Source organism: Otolemur garnettii, unplaced genomic scaffold (genome assembly GCF_000181295.1).
Source record: "Otolemur garnettii isolate 467f Iridium unplaced genomic scaffold, OtoGar3 scaffold00089, whole genome shotgun sequence".
Lineage (NCBI taxonomy): Eukaryota > Metazoa > Chordata > Mammalia > Primates > Galagidae > Otolemur > Otolemur garnettii.
The window spans coordinates 4,252,788-4,270,597 of NW_003852484.1; the positions used below are offsets into that span (position 1 = coordinate 4,252,788).

Here is a 17,810-nt window from a genome sequence, read left to right on the forward strand (position 1 = left end):
GCGGGTGCCTGTAGTCCCAGCTACTTGGAAGGCAGAGGCAAGAGTATCACTTAAGCTCAAGAGTTGGAGGTTGTTATAAGCTATGATGCCACACATGCTACTGAGGGTGACAGAGCATAACTGTCTCAAAAAAAATTCCAGAATCCTTGTTAGTATAGTGATGAGTAAGAAAAAAAAAAAAAACACTAATGGTGTTGCTGATTACTCCTCAAATTCATATTAAAAATCTTTTTAAAATTTCTAAACATAACAATTGGAACTAAAATGAAGATCTTTTTTTCTAAGTGGTCTGGTATTAGTACTTAGATCAGAAAGATTCAATGCCTTTCATTTTGGTGGTGTTCTTGGAACTCCAGGCTGTCTCTTAGACTGTAGTCTCCAAAACCTTGGTTTGTCACACAGGTTTGCCTAGGGGACTGACATAGGAGCCCTGTCCTCTGGGACCTTGTGGGTGTGAGATACTGATATAGACACTGGAAGGAACAGGCAGATGTCTCGTCCTCATCAGGCAAACTGTACATTTCTATGACTTGGTCTATGTCATAAGCTTCAGAGAACAAAGCAGGAATGGAGGCCTCCAGGTTCTCCTCCTGAATATCCTCCATTTGGAAATTACTTGTGGGACTCTCAGTGAAGGTAGAGCCCCATGCCTGGTTGGCATGATCAAAGGGCTGATGTGAAAGAGAGCTGTAAAAATCTGGAACTGCAGGCAAAGAAGAGTAAGGATTGGTGGCCATTCTGGGTGAAGTAGACATATTCTTGGTTGGAAGAATCTGGTGTGGTGGCTTTGATGATGGCTGTTGCTGCTGTTGTTGTTGCTGCTGCTGCTGCTTCTTCAATTTGAATCGTCTGTTCCTGAACCAAACCTGGGAGTGGGGGAGATTGTGGGCTGGTCATGAAGAAGGCATTTGAGGCTCCTCCTGGGAGGAGACTCACATCCTCCTCTCCCAGCGTGACACTGACTTCTTCATGAACAGAGTAAAGTGAATAGAAGGGGTGATGAAGAGTAGGACCAGGACCCCAGGAAGGAAGGGGTGTGTTTCAGAGTCTGTACTGGGTGTTCAAAACAGGGTCCTGTACTCTGGAGAAGAGAGATTAGTTCAGTAGTCTAGGTAGAGGTAGGGAGTTTGAACTGAAGGACTTTTCTTTTTTGGGAGACAGAGTCTTAAGCTGTCACCCTGGATAGAGTGCCATGGCGTCACAGCTCACAGCAACCTCAAACTCCTGGGCTCCAAGGTATCCTCTTGCCTCATGTTTTCCATTTTTAGTAGAGACGGGGTCTTGTTTTTGCTCGGGTTGATCTCGAACTGGTGAGCTCAACCAATCTACCCACCTCGGCCTCCCAGAGTGCTAGGATTACAGGCGTGAGCCACCACGCCCGGCCAAACTGAAGGATTTTAAGGATTATTTTAGGTAAGCTCTATTATTTTATGGGGTTTTGCAGACTCAGAGGTCAGAGGGGGTCATTTGGCTTTTGGTAATATTATGAATAAACAGATTGCAGGGTTTTGTTTGAAAAGACTATGTAGTTTACGTGAATGAAAACCTTTTCTTTATTTGAGCTCTATAGTATAAATCTTTAAGAACAATATTTCTGGGTTTTTAATTCTAGTTGTAGTAATTATCTCTGTGACTTATTATCTCATTTTGTCTTAGTCTCCATTTTTTTATCCTTCAAACTATATAATACTGAGGCCAACATATGCAGTATGCCCAGTTTAGTACCAGTTCAGTTGGTACTTAATAAATGAAGTGCTATCATCATGTTGAGGGAAGGAACTTTCAGGCTGCATAGCAGTGGGTGGTTTGGATGGGGTACCAAGCACACCCCAGGGTATCAGACCTTCACTGTTGACTCCGGTAGGTTGAGTTTCAAAGCTAGCTCCTTCTGGAGATTTTTATCTGGGAACATGGTTTGACCAAACAGAGCTTCCAACTCTTCCTGCTGTTTAGGAGTGAATGAGGTGCGTTCTTGGTGCTTCTTTGGTGTTGCTGTAGGGCAAAGATAGAGAAAGGGTGATTATACTTACACTGCATATCCTCCCTCCTGCAAAACAAATAAACAAACAAACAAAAAACACAGCTGTCTTCCTTCCAGCCAGGCTTAGGATCTGAAAGGCAGAGATATTCCAGATCTCGCCTCTGAATGGCTGAGCCCTATGTAACGGTGCTCTGTCCTGTTTTCTGAGCTTTAGTTTGGGTTACCTCTTCATCTTTCTCTGTACTCAGTCTGTTCGCTCTGGGAACTGGCTTCCTCGAGTTTTTGTTTGCCTTGCACTAAGAAGGTTTACTCTTTTTCTCTGGTGCTCAACTTTTCTATTCTAGCTAACCTCAGAACAGCGGACAGTAGCTTCCTTCTTCTTAAGTTCCTTTTCATACATTGTTTCTTCTAGAACCCAGGAATAAACCTCATGTCTCTGCACCTGAGTATAACATACTCTTCAGAATGAGTTTCCTCTCTTCATTTATTTCTTAAAGAACTCAGTCCATCTTGTCTGGCAAACGGACTTTTTCTATTACAGAATTTCTGAAGCTCTATTCACTCTTTTGGGGAACAGATCATAAGAAATGAAGCATAATTAAAAATGTAGAGAAGATTGAAAAATTATAGAATATTTTTAAAAAATGGCAATAAAGAAGAAAAGGATTTAAAAAAAAAATAGAATTAGCAGGCTGGGTGTACTGGCTCATGCTTATAATCCTAGTACTCTGGGAGGCCTAGGTGGTGAATCACCTAAGCTTAGGAATTCAAGACAGCCTGAGTAAGAGCGAGACTCTGTCTCTAAAAATAGCTGGGCATTGTGGCAGGAACCAGTAGTCGCAGTTGCTCAGGAGGCTGAGACAAGACAATCACTCGAACCCAAGAGTTTGAGGTTACTGTGAGCTCTGATGCTGCAGCACTCTACTGATGGTGACAAAGTGAGACTTTGTCTCAAAAGAAAAAAAGATAAATAAATAAATAATAGAATTACCAAAAGTAGCTACAAAAGAACCATTGACCTTGAATAGACCAATAACCACACAGAAACATAGGTAAATTACTGAATTCAAGGAAATGATATGCTGATTCTCCTGTTATATACCCCATTTCAGTAAAAGGCAAAGGGGTCTTCACTTGGGACTTACTTCTTCACTTTTTGCACTTAGAGTTCATAATACCAGTACTAAAACCAGGCAAGAATACACACCTTAAAAAAAACTATATGCTAATACCACTTATGAACAGAGATGGGTATAAACTATATAAAATATATTTAATCCCATTTTAAATGTACATATTCCTACATTTATCATCCTATTTTGTGTAGTTCATAAATACATATTATAAATAAAATATATACAAATGTAGAAATACTGATTTTTTTCTGCTCACATTTAATAAAACTATTATGTTCAAAATGTGCTTACCTTAAATAGCCATATCTTTGATATACTGAGCCTGTTCTTTTAATTAAATAGCACAAGAAACTTATTCATAGAATATAAAGATAACTCTTTCCCCCCACATTAATGCTATGGGGGTGTGTTTGTGATTTCCATAGCCTAATTACTTATTGCAAATTGTTTTAAAATAAGAAGTTGATGTATTCACTTATTTGGATAAATGTTATACATAAATAGTACAAAGTTGGCACCATCTTTTTTCCTCAGCTAACCAACTACTCTCTAGAACTGTATTACTCCAAATGACTGTTAAGCATGGGAAATGTGGCTGATTCCACTAAAGTACTGAATTTTTAAAAAATTTTATTAAATTAAAAAAACTGACATTTGATCCAGTTTGGGGGAACCTTTTTAGTATGCTTGTGACAACTTGGGTATGTGAAACTACTTTTCCAACTGTAAATTCTATGAAGTCCTAATGCAGATCAAGTATTTCTGATGAAAAATTAGCATCTAGATTGAGGTATGTTTTAAGCGTAATGCGTTCACTGAATTTCAAAGTTTTTTTTTTTTTGTCTTCATAAAAAAGGAACAGTAATTTATTCATTTAACAAATATTTCAGTGAAAAATCTAAGAAACATTTCATAGTATGTTCCGGGAATTTCAAAGTCTTAATATGAACAAAGTAATGTAAAGTATCTCACTGGACTACACAGGGTCTTCATAAATTTTGTGTACAATTTCTATGTTAAACTATTTTATTTTATTTTATTATTTATTTATTTATTTATTTATTTTTGAGACAGAGCCTCAAGCTGTCCACCTGGGTAGAGTGCCATGGCATTACAGCTCACAGCAACCTCCAACTCCTGGGCTCAAGCGAGTCTCCTGCCTCTGCCTCCCAAGTAGCTGGGACCACAGGCACCCGCCACAACGCCCGGCTATTTTAATTGGTTGCAGCCGTCATTGTTGTTTGGCGGGTCTGGGCTGGGGATTTGAACCCGCCACCTTAGGTGTACGTGGCTGGCGCCTTAGCCGTTTGAACTATAGGCGCCGAGCCATGTTAAACTATTTTAAATTGCACATAAACTTTATGTCTACCCTATATTTTGCTTAACAAAAGATTGTTATAGTTTATTAGTAAACATATGTATGTTATGTTTGTTCAATTATATTTGCAATGTCTAATACGATTTTGAATTAAAAGTAAAGGTAAAAACTTTTTTTTTTCCCCCACCCCGGCTCAGTAAAGGAAAAAGCTTTAAACTTACCTATTTGTGTATATCCAAATACAACATATAAAAGTACATTGAATAAACAAAAAGCTTATAGACAATAAAGGAAAAAATTGATCTTTGTATGTGTTTTTTTTTTTTTATTTTTTTGAGACAGAGTCTTACTATGTTGCCCTGGGTTGAGTGCCGTGGCGTCACAGCTCATAGCAACCTCAAACTCTTGGGCTCAAGTAATTCTCTTGTCTCAGCCTCCCAAGTAGCTGGGCCTACAGGTGACTGCCACAATGCCTGGCTATTTTTTGTTGCAGTTGTCATTGTTGTTTGGCTGCCCCAGGCTGGGTTGGAATCCGCCAGCCTCAGTGTATGTGGCTGGTGCCATAACCACTGTGCCACGGGTGCCAAGCCTTTGTATGTGTTTTTAACTTTTTACATTCTTGAATCATTATGAGCTTGCTTCTGTTTACTTAAAATATCATCCCTTTAAGTAGGACTAACAATTTTTCACTAAGCTTTACTACCCATACCTTGGCTTTTACAAATGGATCTGGAGCTGTGGGTTGGTCGTGACTGTCTATTTATTTGCACACAAAGATGCAGAAGAAAGACAGCAAGGCATCACCACGGCTGGAGAGGTGGAGAACCCCCAAACATCCACAGGCGCACACGGGAGAGTTCAGCAGACCATTCTGAGAAAAGCAGCTGAAACTGAGAGGAGTTCTGTTGACTCCAGTTTGTAAGTGAGTGCAAAGAATCTAGGTAGGTCGAAATTCATGGGATAGTCTAGGCCCCATGATTTGAAACCAAAGCTCCCCTCTAAAACAAAACTAATAAAAGCAGGGGAAAGACTGTATTCGCGTTCTGCTGAAGGGACTATTAAACACAAAATAAGCAATACAGACCAAGGAAAGGAAAAGTTCAGACAGAAGGAAGAGGCGGATCTCTGATAACTTCAGACAGCAACAAAAATGGAAACCCTAGAGCTGAAAATCTTCCTGGCCTACCCTTCACTTACGAAAGGACAGGAAAACTCATTTCACACAAAAAATGCACAACAGAGAGGACCATAGTTATTAAAAGGGAAACTAGGAAGCAGAATAAAGTCTATGGACCATGAAAGCAAAATATATGAGAACTATCCCCTAAACTTCACAATAAATAGTAGTAACTATCCTGCAGCAAGAGAGGAGTGAGATGCTGAGATAGCAAGAGCAGAGAATACAGCATCTCAATCAGACAAGATAGACCAGGTGAGTAGCTCATGCCTATAATCCTAGCACTTTGGGAGGCCAATCTGGGAGGACTGCTTGAAGCCAGGAGTTCAAGACCAGCCTAAGCATGAGTAAGTCCTTGTCTCTACAAAAATTAGAAAAATTGGCCAGATGTGTTGGCACAAGCACCTGTAGTCCAAGCTACTAAATAGGCTGAGGCAGGAGGATCACTTGAGCTCAGAAGTTTAAGATTAGATTGAGCTATGACAATGTTATTGCATTCTAGCCTAGGCAAGAGAGTAAGACCCTGTCTCAAAAAATAAAAAAATCAAACATGATAAACATGCAAGATATTATTTAATCTCTTCTAGGCAGTGTTTGGTATGCCAAGTGGCAGTATGGCAAAGTTGTAACCAGTAATCTCCAAATCATATGTGCTTAATAGTATACATTTTGCGTTTATTTATTTATTTTTTTCTTTTTGAGACAGATTTCATTATGTTGCCCTTGGTAGAGTGCTGTGGCACCATAACTTATAGCAACTCTCAACTCTTGGGCTTAAACGATTCTCTTACCTCAAGTAGCTGGGATGACAGACGCCCACTATAATGCTGGGCTATTTTTTTTTTTTTTTTTTTTTTTTGCTGTAGTTGCCATTGTTGTTTGGCAGGGCTGGGCTACGTTTGAACCTGCCAGCCCTGGTATACATGGTTGGTGCCCTAGCTGCTGAGCTACAGGCACCGAGTCATAGTTTTTTTATTTTATTCATCACTAAAAGTGAAGTCTTTTAAAAGTTATAAAAGTAGGCCTGGCCAAGTGGCTCATGCCTGTAATCCTAACACTCTGGGAGGCCGAGTGCTGGTGGATTACTTGAGCCCAGGAGTTCTAGACTAGCCTGAGCAAAATAAAGACCCCCCATCTCTAAAAATAGCCAGTGGGCTATTAGTTGTGGTGGGCACCTGTAGTCCCCAGCTTCTCAGGAGGCTGAGGCAAGAGAATTGCTTGAACCCAGGAGTTTGAGGTTGCCGTGAGTTATCACAATATGGCACTATACCAAGGGTGACAAAGTGAGACTCTGTATCCAAAATATATATATATATATATATATATATATTTATTTATTTTCCAGACCCCATATTCCAGTGAGCCAATTGATTTAAGCAGATCAGTGGCTGATTCCAAGGAACTGACTCAGTTGGTCTTGTGATTCTCACTCAGGAACTGACTCAAAGCAAGAAGACAATTTCTACATCCCCTATGATTTCATACCCTGTCCAACCAATCAGCGGTACCCATTTCCTAGTCCCCTGCCCACCAAACCACCCTTAAAAACATCCTAGCTTCCGAATCCTCCCATCTCTTCACTCAACTGTCCTGCAATAATTAAACTCTCTTCTGTAACACCTGCTGGCTTGGCATATTGGTTTCCTTTTGTGCAGCAGGCAAAAGAACCTAGTTGGTTGGTAAACAATATTAAAAGCATTGTCATTAAAGTAAACAAAAGGCAAAAGTGCCTTGTATCATAAGTATTGTGCAGCATTGTCCTGGTATATCCAGCAAATGCACTAAAAAATAAGTAGCATAACAAAGAAGCAAAATATCATTATTTGCAAAAAACCAAAAGTTCATCTTTCTGAAATTCCACTGGAGAATATTGTGTAAAATAATTCAAGACAATAGAAGAATGTAAGATTAAGATGCAACAATTAATAGCTACTTTACAAAAGCAAATACAGATCCAATGCACGGTAACCTAAAAAATATACAAAATGCTTAAGAACACATCTAAATGAAATGTGCAAAGCTTATATGAAATAAAATGTAGGCCGGGCAGGGTGGCTCATGCCTGTAATCCTAAGAGTCTGGGAGGCTGAGGCAAGTGGATTGCCTGAGTTCTCAGGTTGGAGATCAACGTGAGCACGATTGAGACCTCGTGTCTAAAAATAGCCAGGGGTTGTGGCAGACACCTGTAGTCTCAGCTACTTGGGAGGCTGAGGCAAGAGAATTGCTTGAGCCTAAGAATTTGAGGTTGTTGTGAGCTATGATGCCAGGGCACTCTACCAAGAGCAGTAAAGTGAGACTCTGTCTCAAAAAAAAAAAAAAGAAAAGAAAGAAAATATAAATCTGTGGTAAAGGGCATAAATGAGCTGAATAATTCAGGGTGTCCCAAAGGTCACCATACATAGGAAAATTAATAAACTCAGATTTTATTACATTTTATGTTTTTAATACATTTATATTTATGTATCAACACAAGATATATATTTTGTAAATAAAAGTACAGTTAGCTACAACTTCCCATTTTCCCTATGTATGTAATTTATGGAAATCTTTGGGACACCCTGTAGAAAAGCATATTATTATTATTATTATTATTATTGAGACAGAATCTCACTAAGTCATCCTGGGTAGAGTGCCATGGCGTCACAGCTCACAGCAACCTCAAATTCTTGGGCTTAAGTGATTCTCTTGCCTCTGCATCCCAAGTAGCTGGGCTAGTTTTTCTATTTTTAGGAGAGACAGAGTCTCACTCTTGCTGGTCTCCAACTCACTCAGGCTGGTCTCCACTTCTGAGCTCAAGCCATCCTCCCACCTAGGCTTCCCAGAGTGCTAGGATTACAGGTGTGAGCCACTGCACCCAGTTTTCAATTTAATCCTAAACAATATCTCAATGGATATTTTTACGGAGCTTGCCAAACTGATTCTTGTAATTAGGAAGAGAAATTATCTAGTGATGTTGGAGAAATTTGCTTGTCTTTCAAAAAGGTTTTTCAATTATTTTTAAAATTTATATTAGAATCATGCAATTATAGCACAGGAAGAAGCAGATGTTAGGGGCAGGGCCTGTGGCTCAAGGAGTAGGGCTCTGGCCCCATATACCAGGGGTGGCGGGTTCTAACCAGGCCCTGGCCAAAAAAAAACTGCAAAAAAAAAAAGAAGCAGGTGTTAGAGACTACTATTTGACTTAAGAGCAGAAGGTGATCAAGGCCAAGTATCTGCCAGTCAATAGGAAGCACGAATATCTGGCTCATACAGCAGATGGGGAGATTCTCTGGAGGAAGCACGTGAGCAGTGTGCAGTGGCCATGTTTGGTCACACGACAGATACTGTGACTGTGGAGCCCTCCAGACAGCAGAAGTAGAAACCCACGGAGATGAATTACAGTCTCTTCTGTTTCACTTTTTGGATGAATGGCTTTATAAATTCAATGCTGAAGAATTCTTCATACCATGGGAACTGCAAGTGCTTAATATTGATGAAAGCAATTTCAGATTATGGTCAATTGGGTGGGAAGAAGAATTTTCATTGTTCAAGTATCCTCAGGGAACAGAAGTCAAAGCAGTAATATATTCAGCAAGCCAGCAGCGAAGAGAAGCCTGACGTTTTGTGATTATTGACATTTAAAACACCAAAAAAGAAGAGAAAACAAAAATACTTCTTTGAAGAATTGTTTTTCTTCTCTTCCTTTTGGGAAGATACTATGATTTAAATTCTGTATTTTCTTTTGATATATGGAAATTTCCAGAACAGATTTTTTTTTTTAAAGGCAGAATCTTATTTTGTTGCCTTCAGTAGAGTGCTAGGAAATCATAGCTCACAGCAACCTTAAACTCTTAGGCTCAAGTAATTCTCTTACCCCAGCCTCCTGAGTAGCTGGGACTAAAGGCACCCACCACAATAACCAGCTAATTTTAGAGACAAGGTATCACTCTGGCTCAGTCTGGTCTTGAACCAGGCAATCCACCTGCCTCAGCCTCCCAGAGTGCTAGTATTACAGGCGTGAGCCCAGAACAGAATTTTCTTTTTTTCCTTGAGTCAGAGTCTCACTATGTCATCCTGGGTAGAGTGCCACGGTGTCACAGCTCACAGCAACCTCAAACTCTTGGGCTTAAGCAATTCTCTTGCCTCAGCCTCCCACGCAGCTGGGACTACAGGTGCCCACCACAATGCTCAGCCATTTTTTGGTTGCAGTTGTCATTGTTTTTTGGCAGGCCCAGGCGGATTCGAACCTGCCAGCTCCAGTGTATTTGGATGGCACGGAGCTACAGGCGCTGAGCCCAGAACATAAATTTTTAACTTAAAGTGTGACTTTCGGAAATGAAAAATCAGGGAATAGCCTTGGTCTGTGACCCCCAAACATTCAAACTTTAAAGAATTCTTCAGTTCTTGAGAGGAATTTATGGCCCTTCCTTTGTTAATTCCCTGCTGTAGCAGCAGGTGCCTGACGCCTTTCCAGTGGACTACAAGCCCTCCAGCCTGGTCCTAGAAGGGATCACTGATGTAAGCAGCAGCCTGGGACTGAATCTAGTTCTAAAAAAGAATAATTTGAGAAAATACATTTCTACATCTAGAATTTTGCTTTTCTTCCAAGTTGATTAAGACAAGTTGGTTTTGGCTTGGCGTCTGTGGCTCAAGCAGCTAAGGCGCCAGCCACATACACCTAAGGAGGCGGGTTTGAATCCAGCCCAGGCCCGCCAAACAACAATAATGGCTGCAACCAAAAAAATACCCCAGGCGTTGTGGCGGGCGCCTGTGGTCCCAGCTACTTGGGAGGCTGAGGCAGGAGACTCGCTTGAGCCCAGGAGTTGGAGGTTGCTGTGAGCTGTGATGCAATCTAACAAGGGGGATAGCTTGAGGCTCTGTCTAAAAAAAAAAAAAAAAAAGACAAGTTGGTTTTCTTAGAAGTAATCAGGCTTGGTGCCTGCTGCTCAAGCGACTAGCGGCTGGTGGGTTCGAATCCAGCCCTGGCCTACAATGACAACTACAACCAAAAAATAGCCAGGCGTTGTGGAAGGCGCCTGTAGTCCCAACTACTTGGGAGACTGAGGCAAGAGAATCACTTAAGCCTAGGAGTTTGTGGTTGCTGTGAGCAGTGATGCTATGGCACTCTACCCAGGGCAATAGCTTGAGACTCTGTCTAAAAAAAAAAAAGAAAAAAAGAAGTAATCACAATAATCAGAAGACTAAATAAAGTGTATATTATTTTATTATATGGGGTTTCAGAGTGCTCTATTATCTAATTAAGCCTCACAATATACTGCTCTTTTATTAATGAACAGAATGAGATGCAGAAGAGATAAATGCTTTATTGTATAAGATGGAACTTTATTGTGTAAGATGGAAAAAGGGTTGAGAATATAAATTTGAGTTTGGAAATAAAACAACTCCAGCCACTGGACTATACAGACTGCTACAATCTCAGGAACACGTACTCCTATTTATTAGAAAATTTGAGAAAACAGAAATATGTTTATATAAACAGTTTTCTGGCCTGCCTCGGTGGCTCACACCTGCACTGTGGGAGGCCAGAGTGTGTGGATTTCTTGAGCTCAGGAGTTTGAGACCAGCCTGAGCATGAGTGAGACCCTTGTCCCTAAAAATAGCTGGGCATTGTGGTGGGCACTTATAGTGCCAGCTACTCGGGAAGCTGAGGCAAGAGGATTGCTTGAGCCCAGGAGTTTGAGGTTACCATGAGCTATGATGTTACAGCACTCTACCAATGGTGACCAAGTGAGACTGTGTTAAAAAAAAAAACCAGTTTTATATTTCACATATTTAATATAATGTGAAAAGTAAAAAAGAACAACTTTGTGTTATTGAGTCATTTTTAAAACTATGAGAACTTGTTTTTCCCTATTTTTCTTCTCCTTGTCCTGCTTTTATTTCCAAACACATCTTCTTGAGCCAGAGTGATAGTCTCAAGTGATGGTAGGCCAATCCCAAGAGGCCATGCCTACTTCTGCACTGTCTCTCTCTCTCAGCCTGGATTAGCCTTGTAGGGATGAGAGACCATATACAGAAAAGAGCTCATGTTCCCCAACATTAACTATTTCATATGGATTTATAGCTAGCCCACCCTCACACAGGTGAGAGAGCCCAGCCAAGACCAAAAGAGCTGCTCAGCTGGCTTGTAGGTTCATGATTATTAACAAACGCTTGTCATTTCAAACCTCTGAGGTTGTATTAAACAGTAGTGGATACATGATACATACACTCAATCTTTACACGTACTATATACATACAATTTGTCTAGACTTTGTTCTCTCGGTTCTAAGCATGTTCCTACAGCTTGTCTTTCCATATTATCATTCTGCTGGGGATTGTCTGCAAACTTCATAGCCATGTACAGTGTGAGGCATAGTGAGTAACAATCCTCTGTTTGGTATATGACATATCCTTCCACATCTCCTAACTGCTTCTGGAATGGGATTTTCATTTCTTTCAGTACATACATGGTGCCATATTAAGTTCTATAGTAGATGAAAGGAAGCTCATGAAACAGTATGCCAGGCTAGCACAAGGAATCATGGTGCTTCAGACTATAGATAACTTGGTCCACAAGAAAGTAAAGAGTTTGTATATCCTTCTGTCCCTGAGAAAAACAAAATTTAGGAAAAGAAGCTAAATGAGCTAGAATGCCATCTAACACAGCATGGAGAGGTAACATATGGCACACTGCAATATTGGTGCCAAAAAGGCTACTTTAGCACTAGAATGGTGAATAGAAAAAAAAAAAAACATTAGCCATTAGCATAGATCGAAAGATAATATTTCCAGTCAGTGGGAACAGAACAAGTGACGATTAATGAATAAGAAATTAAATTACACTCAAATCCATAACATTCAAAAGCAAATACTGATGGATTCAATAGCTAATTTCTAAAGCTTAGGTTGGAAAAAAAACCCTAATAGCCTGGGGCAATGACTCATGCCTTTACTCCTAGCACTCTGAGAGGCTGAGGCAGGTGGATTGCCTGAGCTCATGAGTTTGAGACCAGCCTGAGCCAGAGCAAGACTCTATCACTAAAAATAGCTGATAGTCCAAGCTACTTGGGAGGCTGAGGCAAGAGAATAGCTTATGCCCAGGAGTTTGAGGTTGCTACGAGCTGTGATGCACAGCACTCTACCCAGGGTGACAAAGTGAGACTCTGTTTCAAAAAAAAAAAAAGAAAAGAAAAACCCTAAACAGATCACATCAGAGTAAATGTTATAACATACATGAATGAGAAAGTATTCATATCTCTATTTTAAAAGAAATTTGTAGAAAAACAGTGAGAAAATATTTCTATCATAATATTGGTTCAAGGGTAGGAAAACAATGTTTAGAAGTAAAAAAAAAAAAAGAATTTTAACCTGGAAAAAAATGGTTACTAGTAATCCACAATATTTAAATTAATCCAATAATTATTTAATTTTTCTCCCAACAGACTGGAAAAAAAATTAGTTATAAATCAAGACTTTTTAATAATGCAGGGATAGGGTGGCACCTGTAGCTCAGTGGGTAGGGCTCTGGCCACATACACTGAGGCTGGTGGGTTTGAACCAGGCCTGGGCCTACTAAAGCAACTTTGACAATTGCAACAAAAAAAATAGCCGGGCATTGTGGCAGATGCCTGTAGTCCCAGCTACTTGGGAGGCTGAGGCAAGAGAATCACTCCAGCCCAAGAGTTTGAGGTTCCTGTGAGCTGTGATGCAATAGCACTCTACACAGGGTGATAGTTTGAGACTCTGTCTCACCAAAATAAATAAATAAATAAATAAATAGGCTCGGTACCTGTGGCTCAAGTGGCTAAGGCACCAGCCACATACACCTAAGGTGACGGGTTCGAATCCAGCCCGGGCCCGCCAAACAACAATGACGGCTGCAACCAAAAAATGGCCGGATGTTGTGGCGGGTGCCTGTGGTCCCAGCTACTTGGGAAGCTGAGGAAGGAGACTCGCTTGAGCCCAGGAGTTGGAGGTTGCTGTGAGCTGTGAGGTCACAGCACTCTACGCAGGGGGATAGCTTGAGGCTCTGTCTCAAAAATAAATAAATAAATAAATAAAATAATAATTCAGAGGATATATACTCTCATTTATTATTAGTAGGTATGTAAGCTGATGCAAGATTTGAGAGGAATTTAGTATCTTTCATTTTGATATACTTTATACCACTTAAACCAGAATATTTACTTTAAGAAATTTAAAACATTTATCAATAGATAAAATAATCTTTCCTACATCCATAGCTTGGAATAATATACAGTCAAACATATTCATGTCAGGGAAAATGTAAAATCTCAGGACAACCCCCCCACCCCACCCTGCCGCCACACACACAGACACACACACACACATACACAACTCCTTATGCAAAAGAAAGTCAAACCGAGAGGCTGAGTCATGCACTCTCTTCCAATGGTACTAACATTAGGCATTAGTCAGACTCCCAATGAAAAGTAAAAGGCCTCCCACAGATTATTCATAAGTAAATTTTTTGCTTGCCTCCCATAAACAAGGACACACCAATTGAAACTTTAGGTGTGCAGTCTTAAGTCCAGCTCCTAAAACTAAAGTCTTTTTGACTCTACACTGGTGTTGTTGATTACAAGCTTACCTTCCCAGGGGCTGAACAAGACAGGACCAGTCATTCCTCCATCTACCAAGACATGTCTGCATAACTGATTCTTCCTTCACACTCTTTTCCTCTTCAAATATTCACCTTACATAAAATGTAGATTTGGGGGGCACTAACTAAAGTCTCATGAGAATGTAATCATTTACCTTATTGCTTACCTGTCCCTCTTCCTACAGGCCTTCCATCGTATGTGTGTACCACCTTTTGCTTAGCCATTCATTCACTGATGGATATTTGCCTTGCTTCTACCTCCCTTTGATGTACTGCATAAATACTAAACCTCCTGAAAACCTCTTTGGAAAAATAGTCCCAGATGGATTTTTGGCGGTGTTTTTCCCAGATGTGCCCTTAAGTGGTCTTAAAGAACCTTAACTGATTAAGATCATCGCCTTAGTCAATCATTTCTGTTGTTATATATTTCTATATATGGTAAAATAGACATAACAAAATCTACCATCTTAACCATATTTTTGTATATGGTTCAGCAATGTTAAGTATATTTACTTACTTTGCTACCAATTTCCAAAACACTTTTCATCTTGCAAAACTGAAAACTCTATACCCATTAAACAACTCTCCTTGCCCCTGTCCCCCAAGTTTCTGGCAACCACAATTCTACTTTCTGACTACTGTAGGTACTTCATACATGTGATCATATAGTTACTTGTCCTTTCATGACTGGCTTATTTCACTTAGCAGAATGTCCTAAAGGCTCATCTATGTTGTAGTACATGAAAGGATTTCCTTCCTTTTTAAGGGAATATTCCTTTGTATGTACATACCACCTTTTCCTTATCCATTCACTCACTGATGGATGTTGGGTCGCTTCCACTTCCTGGCTATTGCGAATAATGCTCCTATGAACATGGGTGTGCAGATATCTCTTTGAGATCCTGATTTCAATTCTTTTGGGTATGTGTGTGTGTGTGTGTGTATGTGTACATATATGTATACCCAAAAGTGAAATTGGTGGATCATATGGTAATTCTAGTTCTAATTTTGAAGTACTACCTTACTGTTTTTCATAGTGGCTACACCATTTTACATCCCTACAGTGGTCACAATTTCTCTGTATCTTTGCCAACACTTTGTTATTTTCTGTTTCTTTGATAGTCATCATCCCAATGGGTGCGAAGTAGTGTATCACTGTGGTTTTGATTTATTATTTTTCAAATGAATAATGTGCTGAACATCTTTGAAAGGGTTTATTATCCATCTGCACATCTTCTTTGGAGAAATATCTGTCTTTTGCCCATCTTTTAAATTGTTTTTTTTGTGGTTGTTGTTGAGTTATAGGAGTTGTTCATAAGCTGTAAATATTAACCCCTTATCAGATATATGATACACAGAAATTTTCTCCTATTCCCTATCTTGCCATTTCATTCTATTGATTTTATCCTTTCATGCACATATGTTTTTAATTTTTTTTTTTTGAGACAGAATCTCATTACATCACCCTCAGTAGAGTGCTGTAGCATGACAGCTCATAGCAACCTCAAACTCCTGGGCTCAAGCGAGTCTCCTGCCTCAGCCTCCCAAGTAGCCGGGACCACAAGCACCCACCACAACACCTGGCCATCCTTTCTTTGTAGTTGTCATTGTTGTTTGGTGGACCTGGGCCAGGTTCGAACTCTCCAGCCCCAATGTACACCAGCCACAGGCACCAAGCCAGTTGTTAATTTTTTCTGGAGTCCAATCTATTAATTTTTGTTTTATTGCCTGTGTTTTTGGTGTCATAACCAAGAAATTAGTGGCATAATCTTTTCCCCTATGTTTTTCCTAAGAATTTTATAGTTTTACCTTTTACATTTAAGTCTTTGATCTATTTTGAGTTGTTTTTTTTTTGAGACAAGAATCTTACTAAGTCACCCTCGGTAGAGTACCATGGCATCACAGCTTACAGCTACTTCAAACTCTTGGGCTTAAGTGATTCTCTTACCTCATCCTCCCAAGTAGGTAGGACTACAGGTGCCTGCCACACCTGGCTATTTTTTTGTTGCAGTTGTCACTGTTGTTTAGCTGGCCTAGGCCATGCTTGAAGCCGCCAGTCTCCATGTATGTGGCTGGCACCATAACCACTGTGCTACGGGTGTCCAGCCATGAGCTAACTTTTCATATGTGATAAGAATCAAATTCCATTTATTTGGATGCATTTGTCAGTATTCACAGCTCCATTTGTTGAAGAAACTTTCCTTTCCTCATTGAATGGTCTTGGCACCCTTGTCAAAAATCATTTGACCAGGTCAGGCCTAGTGGCTCACACCTGTAATCCTGGCACTCTGGGAGGCCAAGGTAGATTGCTTAAGCTCAGGAGTTTGAGACTAGCCTGAGCAAGAATGAGACCCCTGTCTCTACCAAAAATAGGAACATTGTGGTGGGTGCCTGTGGTCCCAGCTGCTTGGGACACTGAGGCAAGAGGATCACTCAAACCTAGAAGTGTAGGGTTGTTGTGAACTATCATGCCACAACACTCTACCCAAGGTGACAAAGTGAGACTTTGCCTCAAAAAAATAGTAAAATAAAATCATTTGAGCATATATGTTCAAAAATGTATTTCTGGCTGAGTACAGTGTCTTGTGCCTATAATCCCAGTTACTTAGGAAACTGAGATGACAGGATTACTTGAGGCCAAGCATTCAAGACTAGCCTGGGAAACACAGCAAGACCTCATCAGAAAGAAAGAAAGGTGGGGGAGAAAGACAAGAGAAGAAAAATAAAGAAAAAAGAAAGGAAGAAAAAGAAGAAAGGGAGAGTACTTTGAGAAAAAGGAAGGTACTTTTCTCAACTGTTCTATTTCATTGGTGTGTATGTGTTAGTACCACACTGATTCTTGTAATTTGTTTTTTGTTTTGTTTTCTCTGAGGCAGAGTCTTACTCTGTCACTCTGGGTAGAGTGCTATGGTGTCATAGCTCACAGCAATGCCAAATGCCTAGATTTGAGCAATGCTCTTGCCTCAGCCTTCCAAATAGCTAGGACTACAGGTATCTGCTGCAACACCCAGCTAATTTTTCTTATTTTTAGTAGAGATGGGGTCTTGCTCTTACTTAGCCTGGTCTCAAATGCCTGACCTCAGGCAGTCTACTCACCTCCGCCTCCCAGAGTGCTAGGATTACAGGTGTGAGCCGCTGTACCTAGCCTGATTACTGTAATTTGTAATAAGCTTTGAATTAGGAAGTATGAGATTCTTAACTTTGTTCACCATTTACATTTACAACAAGTTTTGGCTCTTTGGGATCCCTTGAGATTCAATGCCAATTTTTGGATGGATTTTTTTTTTTTTAATTTCTGCATCATCATTTAGATTTTTGTAGGGATTGCATTAAGTCTGTAGATCACTAGGGTAGTGTTGACATCTTAATAATATTAAGTGTTCTGGCTCGACGCCTGTGGCTCAAGTGGCTAAGGCACCAGCCACATACACCTAAGGTGGTGGGTTTGAATCCAGCTTGGGGCCCACCAAACAACAATGACGGCTGCAACCAAAAAATAGCTGGGCATTGTGGCGAGTTCCTTTAGTCCCAGCTACTTGGGAGGCTGAGGCAGGAGACTCACTTGAGCCCAGGAGTTGGAGGTTGCTGTGAGC

The 17,810-nt window shown here is 40.3% G+C and overlaps 1 protein-coding gene across 1 annotated transcript; it reads right to left on the reverse strand.

Moving 5' to 3' along the window:
* Window positions 1-317: 317 nt before the first annotated feature.
* On the reverse strand, window positions 318-6,123 carry ARGFX (arginine-fifty homeobox; the record flags this gene model as incomplete). Its single annotated transcript, XM_023516298.1, has 3 exons — window positions 318-866; window positions 1,844-1,992; window positions 6,018-6,123. Coding segments are annotated over 3 exons (804 nt in total), but the record flags the coding sequence as incomplete, so codon positions are not given.
* Between the last annotated feature and the right edge of the window lie 11,687 nt (window positions 6,124-17,810).